The sequence below is a fragment of the Quercus lobata genome, chromosome 11 (assembly GCF_001633185.2).
Source record: "Quercus lobata isolate SW786 chromosome 11, ValleyOak3.0 Primary Assembly, whole genome shotgun sequence".
NCBI classification, from domain to species: Eukaryota; Viridiplantae; Streptophyta; class Magnoliopsida; order Fagales; family Fagaceae; genus Quercus; species Quercus lobata.
Window position 1 is genome coordinate 35,902,093 of NC_044914.1, and position 10,727 is coordinate 35,912,819.

A 10,727-nucleotide genomic window follows, 5' to 3' on the forward strand; every position below is an offset into this window, starting at 1 on the left:
CAATAAAAATAATAAAATAAAAAAGATATTTTAGGTCTGTCAAACAACCGCATGACCAACCTAACCAGTGTTTGTTGACTGAGAACGATCATCTACCGCCGCATTAAACCATAAATCATAAGGCTGTTAATCTTCTATAAAGCCCAGAGTCCACAAAACTTTACCCTCTCTCTCTCTCTCTCTCTCTTTATTAACCACTTTCCAAGGATATTATATATATAAAGTTGGATCTAAAAACGATGATGGTGTCATGAAATTGTTTCCAACTTGTTCTTGGTGTTCCCCAATCACCGTGGGAAGAGAAAGTTCTAAAATGTTAGGCAATTTGTAATTTTGAGGATTCCACTCACAAAGGCCATCAAATGTTGGACATTTTTAGCCAATCGTATAGGTCAATGCAGTACAAGTCAAGATCCAAATTATTAACTTAGCTTAGCTTTATTGCCTTCTAGTTCCTTTAAAGAGTCATTAAACTCAAAAAACAAGCAAATTTGACTTAGCAACAGGGAAGATGGGAAACAAAATTTCTCATCACAATAATAGTGCTCATTTGATTTCCTTTAACACAAAAAGACAATAATGCTTTTGAAGGGTAGTGCTTATTAGTTTCTTTTGGCACAAAAAGACATCAATAATATGGTCTACATCATAGAGTTATAGGCCTCTAAATTCCACAGATGATTCCCCAAAAAATGAGACAAAAGTGGAAAAATTCACTATTCATCTGTCACTATTCACCTATCACTATTCATCCGTTACTGTTCACCCGTCACTATTCACCCGTCACTGTTCACCCATTACTGTTCACCCGTTACTGTTCACTCCGAATTTTGCTTATTTAAAGGGGGGCTGTCCCTTAAGTTTGGAACAAGCTTTTCTTCAGAATTTTCTTTCCTTAGAACTTCTTCCCTTAGAAGCCTTCTTTGAGAGAAAGTTCCTTGCTTCTAGCTTCTACTACCACTATTTCCTACTACCTTACCATCTTGTATCTAGGACTAGAACAAACTTTGTAACTGTTAACCTATATTGTTGAGATCTTGTAACTACTACTACTGTAAGTGTTTGTTCTACTTTCAATAACAAGTATTTTCTGTTTTCTATTCATTATACTACTTGTTGCTACCTCCATCTTGGACGGTTCTAAATTTTTATTACTTTCATATATACTGCTTGGCCGGTTCTACTGTCTTACTGTTGCTTTTAAATTACTTTGATTATAACTGCAATACCGCCTTCTTGGCTGGTTCTACTTTGCTTTATATTATTTTCAATGTAATATTACTGTGCTTCCTCCTTCAGCGTTGTGTCCCCTTCCCCCTTTATGGTATTAGAGCCATTCTTTTCTGGCTGGTGATAGTGTGGTTGTGTTCTCTGTCTCTCTGTCTGTTTCTACCCAAAACTTTGATACTCCTTTGTTGTGTTCCCTTCTTACAGTCGTTGACGCCACCCTAGTCATAAAGTGAAATATATATATATATATATTTATTTATTTATTTATTTATTTATTTATTTATATAAAAGAAAATCAAATCTATTACTCACAGCAATACAAAAAATGGAGGATAATGGTGCATTGTGAAGAGCCGCTCAAAAATACTCTTAAAAGGGAAGACATCAGTTAAAAATAATGCTTTCCCTATTTTCATCTCAATTCGATAAGAAAAAAATGAGGAGATGATGAAGGAGAAATAAGTATCTTGTGCACTAGCTACATGCAATATTTCCCATATGGATTGGTGCAACTGCAAGCAAACTGAATCCATTTGAAGTGTTTTGTTCAATACCTTGATTCCCCAGTCATGGCTATGGCACTTCTCTCCTCTCCAACTCGAGATTCGACAAAGATCTGTACATCTCAACTACATCCTATGGAATCCTGAGATTACCATAACCTCACCTCACCTCACATGCTTGTCAACCTAAATGCCACCTAGCTTGCCAGCATCAATGAGACAACCCTTAAGGACGACTGAGCTAACCATCAATTTACCCTTATCGACAACTAGCAGGTTCACAATCAGCAATGGTTGGAATTCCTTCAAAAATGATTTGATCGAGTTGGTTGGTAGCTTGCTATTAAACCCAAGTTCACTATCAACTTATGAGCACACCCTTATTCCACAATACTGCATATCTAGTATGTGCTAATTCTTAAATCGAAAAATTTTGCGAGTCAGTGTCAGACCCACGGTAGCCTCCCTAACACAAAACAAAGAGCGTGTCCCACAATTTCTACTTCATTACTTTTTTTCTTTTTTTTTTAACTAAATTTCTACTTCATTACTTGATACTCCTATAAAGCCCAATCCACAAAACCTTACCCTCTCTCTCTCTCTCTATTAACCACTTTCCAAAGATATTATATATAAAGTTGGATCTAAAAAGGATGATGGTGCTAAATGAAAATTGTCAATGTTCGAAGAGATCTCTTCTAAACACCAATACTAACACCCCCCCCCCCCCAAATGATAAATAGAATTGTTCTTCACATGTCAGTACATGTCAATCTTGAGTTTTTTTTTTTTTTTAATGGGCAAATTACAACTTATCCATATGTGATTTGACCAAAATTTAAGTTACCTACCTATAGTTTACAATTTGACATTTTTTACCCACTTGAGATTAGTTAAGTTAGAGTTCAATAACCCACTTCTGTTAGAAACATGACTAAACAGGTAATTTTATTCCACTTCTATGTCTCTCTCCTCCAAAAATACAACAAACATAAAAATTCAAGATCAAATAAGATAAAAAAGAATCCAGCGGAACACTTACATCGTGAGATTTCAAATTAGAGGTGAGTAACTTAAATTTTGGTCAAAACTCCAATAGGTCAAGTGTCAAATTTTAAATTACAGGTAAGCAATTTAAATTTTGATCAAACAACAAGTGGATAAGTTGTAATTTACCCCCTTCTTTTTTTCTTTTCTTTTTTTAATAAGCCCGAAGACTTATAATGAGGTAATAAAGGAAAAACTGATAACAAGACAAAATCGTTAAAAAAAAAAAGTTCAATAAAAGAAATAAAATAAAAAAGATATTTTAGCCTGTCAGACAACCGCATGACCACCCCAACCGCTGACTGAGAACGATCATCTACCGCCGCATTAAACCACAGATCATAAGGCTGTTAATCTTCTATAAAGCCCACAGTCCACAAAAGTTTACCCTCTCTCTCTCTCTCTTTATTAACGATGATGGTGTCATGAAATTGTTTCCAACTTGTTCTTGATGTTCCCCAATCACCGTGGGAAGAGAAAGTTCTAAAATGTTAGGCAATTTGCAATTTTGAGGATTCCACTCACAAAGGCCATCACATGTTGGACATTTTTAGCCAATCATATAGGTCAATGCAGTACAAGTCAAGACCCAAATGATTAACTTAGCTTAGCTTTATTGCCTTCTAGTTCCTTTAAAGAATCATTAAACTCAAAAAACAAGGAAATTTGACTTAGCAACAGGGAAGATGGGAAACAAAATTTCTCTCTACTATCTCTTGCTCTTTATTGCTCTCATTCCAAACTTCACAGCTTCTCAAATTCTATTTCAGGTATGCACGAAACACTATAATAGAATAATGTATAATTGACCCTCTTCTTCTCTTTTTTGTTGCTAATCAGCTATACTAATCATAAAATATATGAATTTGTTGGGCTTTTGGTGGACCAGGGGTTCAACTGGGAGTCATGGAAGAAGGAAGGAGGATGGTACAACTTCCTAAGAAACTCAGTTCCTGAACTGGCTACTTCTGGGATTACTCATGTTTGGCTCCCTCAACCTGCTCACTCTATTTCTGACGGTATATCTTTACCAAAAATCATTATATATAAAAAGTTTATAATCTCCACCAAATTCTATTGGTTTTTTTTTTTTTCCTTTTCATGATAAATTTATTTGAATTTGGTGTTTCAAACTTTCAACTTGTTTATGGTTTCCCTTCATTCTAGCTGAGCTAAAATGCCTTGTGTTGGTTATTTGAGTTCTTTTATCTGTCTCTTTTGCGAGTAAATAGATTTAAAGCAAAATCATATCTTTTGCAGTGTATCTATCAATCTATGTGATCAAATGATTATGGCCTCTAGGGGTGTCTCATTTGTAAGATTTGCAAACTAGAACATTTATGTTACAATTATCCTCCAAAATGAAGGAAATTGGCTCTTAATGGAATTCTTCTGAGGCTCATTCATCTCATACTATGTAAAGACTTCAATCAAATAGCTAGAGGCAGAGCTACCTAGTGTCCAGTGGGGGCTATTGCAACCACTGTAATTTGAAGAAGGAAAAAAAAAATTTGTGTTGGATTAAAATTGTAGAATTTTTTTGATATTATTTGGAATTGCACCGATTTAGATAAGAATAAGTGGGGTCAATGTAAAATTTAAAGACATTTCACCATAAGAAGAAAAGAATATATGGACCCCCCCCCCCCCCCTTTCCCTTTTCACTTTTAGAATCTGAAATATTGGTTAATTAGTTTTAAAGATTAAGGTTATATTTAGATGATATTGAAGTTAAATGGAGAACTAAAACATTATCACTTTTATTGAAATAGAAAAAGTTGCTGAATTTTTAAAAACTTGTTCCATTAATTCAAATTTATCTTCAAACCGGTTCGGAGGAAAATTGTTCCAACCCACTACGTGGTCACATGTACTTCTAGGAAACATGCTTGCCAAGTTACTCAAAGGTTCTATTGAGCTTCTCCCAGCTACTTATGTTTTTTAATTTAGAATTCAGTACTAAACATGTTTGAAATTTTGAACTGGAAGGTGATCAATGGTTTAGAAAACAGGTTTTGAGAATGAAAACTAAAAACAAATTTTTTTGTGGGTTTGAAAACAGAAAACAGTTTTTCGCAACCAAACAGGCATAGTCTTTACTCTTTAGAAGTAACAAGTATAGCAAATAGAGCATATGGAATCTTTGCTAAAATTGTTTCCTTGCTTTTTCTCTAGTCTAGGCCCTCAAGGGTACTTGCCTGGAAGGCTCTATGATCTCAATGCATCAAAATATGGAAACCAAGATGAACTGAAGAGACTGACAAAAGCCTTCCATGACAAGGGGATCCATTGCATAGCGGACATAGTCATAAACCACAGATGTGCAGAGAAGAAAGATAGTAGAGGAATTTGGTCTGTTTTTGAAGGAGGGACTCCAGATGATCGCCTTGACTGGGGTCCATCTTTCATTTGCAGTGATGATACTCGTTATTGTGATGGCAATGGAAATCCTGACACTGGTGGTGGTTTTGACGGTGCTCCAGATATCGATCACACAAACCTACGGGTCCAAAGAGAGCTATCAGATTGGATGAACTGGCTAAAGACTGAAATCGGGTTTGATGGGTGGAGATTTGATTTTGCCAGAGGATATTCCCCAGCTTTTACTAAGAAGTATATGGCAAATACTAAGCCAAATTTTGCAGTAGGTGAAATATGGAACACTCTTGCTTATGGAAGTGATGGAAAACCAGTGCACAACCAGGATGGTCATCGACGCGAGATTGCGAGATGGATACAAACTGCTGGAGGATTTGTTACAGCTTTTGATTTTACAACTAAAGGGATACTTCAAACTGCAATTCAAGGAGAGCTGTGGCGGTTGAAAGACTCCAATGGAGGTCCTCCAGGTGTGATTGGCTTGAAGCCAGGAAATGCTGTAACGTTCATAGATAATCATGATACAGGTTCCACACAGAAAATTTGGCCATTCCCATCGGATAAAGTCATGCAGGGATATGTCTACATTCTTACTCATCCAGGGATTCCATCAATTGTAAGTTATTTTTTGCTCATTTACTTTTTCTCTCACCAGATGTTTTGTTTTTTCATATATTTTCATATGGTGTTCCTAGATGAACAAAAAGTAGATCCAGGAAATTGTCTGGAATTCAAAAAATAGCCTTTAGTGCAGAAATCTGTAAGTAAATTGATAACAATCTGTTCAAGTTTCAAAAATTTGACTAACACTTCACTTGAAAAAGCATACTGTATTTTACTTATTTTCTGAAATTTGGTAAATGTACACCTGTATCTTTTAAAAAAAGAGGGGGGGGGGGGGGATTAAGGCTTTAAAAAGCTATATATAAGCAAATAAAGGCTCAATGTCAGTTGGCCTGATTGTGTGAAATTCATTTGAATATGCAGCTGTTATATTGACATACACTAACATGCTGTGTTAATCTATTCAAGGATGCAAATGAAAAAAATTATCAGTTGTAGCATAGGATCTTGTTACATAGCTGCACATTGTTTTGGCAACTTTTTCTGCAAACAAAAGATAATTGCAAAAACTGTTCTTTTACTACTAAAAAGGTTCTGATGGACTTTGGAGCATGCAAATTACTATTAGCAGATACAATTTCCATTGATGTCTAATTATTGACATCAAGACAAGTTAATCCAAATTGACAAGCTATTATTTAATGGTATTGATACTAATGATTATTGACAAATAAATGTTCTTCATTCTTTCTTTGAATTAATGTGAATAATTTATTTCGTGACAGTTTTATGATCACTTCTTTGACTGGGGTCTCAAAGAGGGGATCTCTATACTCATTGCAATTCGATCCAGAAATGGGATCAAGCCCACAAGTTCCGTGCGAATTCTAACCTCTGATGCTGATCTCTATGTGGCAGCTATAGACGAGAAGATCATTGCTAAGATTGGTCCAAGATATGAGGTTGGGAACCTGGTCCCTCCAACCTTCCAACTTGCTACTTCCGGAAATGACTATGCTGTGTGGGAGAAAAAAACTAAGGGGAATGATGATAATTAATAAAAATGAAAAGGAATGACAAAAGGTCATTATGATAAATTAGCCTTTGCTTTGGATCCTTTGAAATTTAATATGCTATGTTATTATTGATGATAGTTCAGCATAGTGAGAACTTTCATTTTCATGCTATCCAGTTTGCTTCTAAAGTATAAGGCTTGCGTAGGCCGGTTACAGACTCAAGGACATTGCCTCAGACCCCACTTGAAAGTTTCTAAGATTCAATTTGATCCATATACCACACACTGGATATGTTCCTTAAAAAATATCTGTCATAATGTTTTTTCTATAAATTAGAATTGAGTCCTGGAAACCAAGGTTGTAACAACAATGAAGTATATGATAAAATTGAGAAAATTAAGGTTTGATATGCCTTGCCCATTTTTTTACTGACAGACTTTCATATAGGTAGCCTCTACAAGGAAATCTAGCTTCAATAGCCCAACCAGATGTGACATTGTTCAAGAATAAAATGGTTCACGGTTAAGATTTTCTTTCCTGAATCCAATAATGTTCAAAGATTTTAAAGGTTGAGTCATGAAGCTGGCAGCTCATGAATCATGAAGCTGCTCTGCATGGACTTCGATCATCTTTCTATTACTGTATTACATCACTGTATTCGTACAAAAAAAGTACTTCTTTTACAAGCTTTAATTTTTTAGAGGTCAGTTTACTACAAAAGGTGTCAATCCGATTCTGGAATCATTTATTTTACAGGTAGAAACTAGAATTATTCTCTACTCTCCTGGTAATGGCATCAGAGATTCTTGTCCATTAGGATCCAGTAAAACTCACAGAAGGGACACATTGTTAATTTGAATCACTAATTAAAGTTTTGGTTCTTGGAAAAATATTCTTTGTGACAAGTAGCAGCATCAGCGTATCACAATCAGAAACTAAGTTTCTATGAAAACTTGGATGACACAAAGACAATGGTTACTTGCGGCTTAGATGTCGGAGAATCTATGTACAAACTACAAACTCTGTCCCGCACTTGCTTGCTTTGTATGGAATTACCAGTGGCCACCAATGGCAAAGTGGACACTGACTGATCAACTAGGCCACCATTATATATTTCCTGTGAAGTGGAATTCTGAACCGGACCCAACCTGGCAGCATCATATATATATATATATATATATATATAACTCATATAATGTGTGAGAAGGTTTAATACATAAGATAATTTTTTATCCTTTTTATTTTTAATTTTTTCCTAAATATGAAATTTGATAATTACAATTCTTTTTAGTAAAATTAATAATTACAATTACTAATAGACATTTATTATAATTAACTTTGTATATAAAACTGTATATTCTAATATTAAACATTTAATATGATTATATATCTTGCCATTTCACAATTAAGATATCATTTTGATAAATATAAAAATGTTTGTTATTATTTCATGTCATATAATAAAATATTATTATACTGAATAAAAATGATAATTGATCTTAAGTAACATACTATCATGTATATTTATGGATTTTTTTTTTTTTTTTTGTAATTCGATAATTGAGAGTGGGATGATTTGAATCCTAGATATCTCTATTGAAAACATCAAGAAATGTCGACTAGTTAAACTACAAGGTTTTTAGGTCTTAACATAGATAAAAACTAAATCTTTAACATGCAACAATCTCTATTAATTTCAAAGGTAAGAATAATGTATAGATTCTTAGATAGGTTTCTGATGATGCAAAAAATTGTCAGTTGGACTCCTCGTCAATATAGATAAATTACGTCAAGTCAGTAGCTGTGAAATCCTGCAAAAGGGATAAATATACTTTGAGTACACCAGTGTGGTGCGTGCCAAAGAGCCTTCGACAAGCTAGTCAATAAGGTCAGAGCTCAATTGATCATAGAAATTGCTATTTGGCTAGAGAGTTGTTATGCATATCTCGCGTACCTTTGTTATGATTCCTTGTGTCTTTTTATAGGTCTTTGCCCCTTAGGATGGGAGTAAATGCCTCTCTTTATGATTATGGATCTGTTGGTAATGAATGCTGAAGCATTATAGAATTCAATGATCTTCTGTCAATTGGTTTGTCTGTTACGCTTTTGCTTGTCTATAATGTGAGCCGTTACCCATGTCATTTATGGAGAGCTCTTTTAATGTTGGCTATCCTCATCCATATGATAGACGAGGCAGGTTTATCTCTTCTTTTGTTGTCTCATAGATGAATTTGATTTCTCTTCTTCAGTTTCCTATTTAAATTTAAACACAAGTACATAAACTTAATTGTTCTTGAAAATATAACACTATTTATGCTATATGTTTTTTAATTTAATTGGAGAACTTAATGTATTATACCTAAATTTAATCCTAATTTTACAAGCAAGCGGAGATTTTTTTTTTTCGTTTGAAAAAAAAATTGAAACAAATCTCTCTTCCCTTCAAATGCAAGACTATAAATGCAAGATAGACTTGGGCCAAGTCCATCCGGCCCAACCCATTCAAAACTACCGTCCATTACTGAGCTGGCAATTGACCTTTTCACGCTCTTGAAATTTCAACTCACACGGTGTTTTTTGCTTCTGAGAACGACCCTCTCAGAGTCTTATATGTTCACACTGCTGTTTAAAAGATTTTTGTTTGGTATGTTAAAACACAAAAAACTTGGTCAAATCTTAATGTTTTCGCTTTGCCTTTGTGTGCTTCGCTGGCTGACTCTGGAGTCCGATGTACTGCGTAGTGTAGTTTACACAACTACAGCTAAGCTAATACGAATGCAACACTGTACACGTGTATAATATGATCATATTGCAGCTTTGTTTATATAATGATTTTTTTATTATACTTTATTGTTTCTGGAATTGTTCAAATTGATTCCAAAAAAGAATTCAAAGATTTTATTATATTAATTTCCCATCATGATGCACTAGAATATAGGATATATTATATTACATTAACAATCTTGACATTCATTTTTATTTGTTATGTTATATTCTATACTAGAACATAATTCTCTAAATCTAGTACCTTGTGGTTTCTTTCTCAAAAAAAAGTACCTTGTGGTTTAGTGGCACTATTCAGCCTTTCCATGAAGAAGATATAACTTCAAATTTTCTTTCTCCAATTATTATTATTGTGTATCAAATAAATATGTATTTTATCATATTTAGATATGTTAAAAATTTTAGTACTATAGTAAAACGAAAGTGTAAGTTTTCAGCACTTGTTCCTTATATATCACTATATTGTCATCTAAGATTCTTCTTTCTTTTTTTTTTCTTTTTGTGTGTGTGTGTGTGTGTTTGATAGAGGTCATATAAGCTTTAAACTCACCTTTTCATGTGAGCATTTTAATTTTCTAAGCTATAAATGCTAAAATGTTACTAAAAATATATTAAAATTTATATATATCACGAATTCTATTGGACCAAAGCAACCTAACATTGGAAAAATTGATTAAATATGTTTGTTACTTTTTAAATAATTTCTAATTAAATTAAGTTTAGTTATATTATATTATGTATATACATATATATATATATATAGATAAAATATATCATCTAATTTAGCTTTTTATTTATTAGTCATAGAATTGACTCCTCTTCAACTAAATAAGAATAAGGTAAGACTTAGTTACAGATCCTTCAGTGTTGCAACTTAGGGTTTAATTGTTATTGAGAGAGTTAATAATTTTTATGTTGTATTGTTCAATGTAGCCTATGTTTAAATTTAATTGAAAACCTGAAAGTACAATAGTTAAGGGATAATATCAAGCACCCATATTCAAACACTTTCACCCCTAACTAGGGCTGTAAATAAACCAAGCTGTTTATTAACAACTTGAGTTCAGCTTGGGAAAAGGCATGCATATGTGTGTTTGTTTAGAAAACAAGTTATAAGTTTAGACTCGATTATTAAACGAGCAAAGTTCAAACACAATAATATATTTGTGAACAAGCTCATAAGCATGAAGACTTGATTTAATTA

The 10,727-nt window shown here is 33.6% G+C and overlaps 1 protein-coding gene across 2 annotated transcripts; it reads left to right on the forward strand.

The window, feature by feature from the left end:
• Positions 1-3,056: 3,056 nt before the first annotated feature.
• LOC115966222 (alpha-amylase-like) lies at positions 3,057-6,910 on the forward strand. Of its 2 annotated transcripts, none has more exons than XM_031085468.1 (4): positions 3,057-3,550; positions 3,670-3,799; positions 4,961-5,775; positions 6,642-6,735. In XM_031085468.1, the coding sequence occupies exons 1-4, from the start codon at positions 3,467-3,469 to the stop codon at positions 6,645-6,647; spliced, it is 1,035 nt and encodes a 344-aa protein (XP_030941328.1). In that variant the 5' UTR covers positions 3,057-3,466; the 3' UTR covers positions 6,648-6,735. The 2 variants fall into 2 exon arrangements, with proteins under 2 accessions (XP_030941328.1, XP_030941327.1); XM_031085467.1 differs by having other exon boundaries at positions 3,058-3,550; positions 6,509-6,910.
• Positions 6,911-10,727: the final 3,817 nt, after the last annotated feature.

Excerpts from the sequence above, each read along its gene's own strand:
- LOC115966222 (XM_031085467.1), top strand. The coding sequence starts at position 3,467 with ATGGGAAACAAAATTTCTCTCTACTATCTCTTGCTCTTTATTGCTCTC. Across the intron at positions 3,551-3,669 it reads CTTCTCAAATTCTATTTCAG|GGGTTCAACTGGGAGTCATG; the intron begins GTATGCACGAAA and ends TTGGTGGACCAG. Across the intron at positions 5,776-6,508 it reads ATCCAGGGATTCCATCAATT|TTTTATGATCACTTCTTTGA; the intron begins GTAAGTTATTTT and ends ATTTCGTGACAG.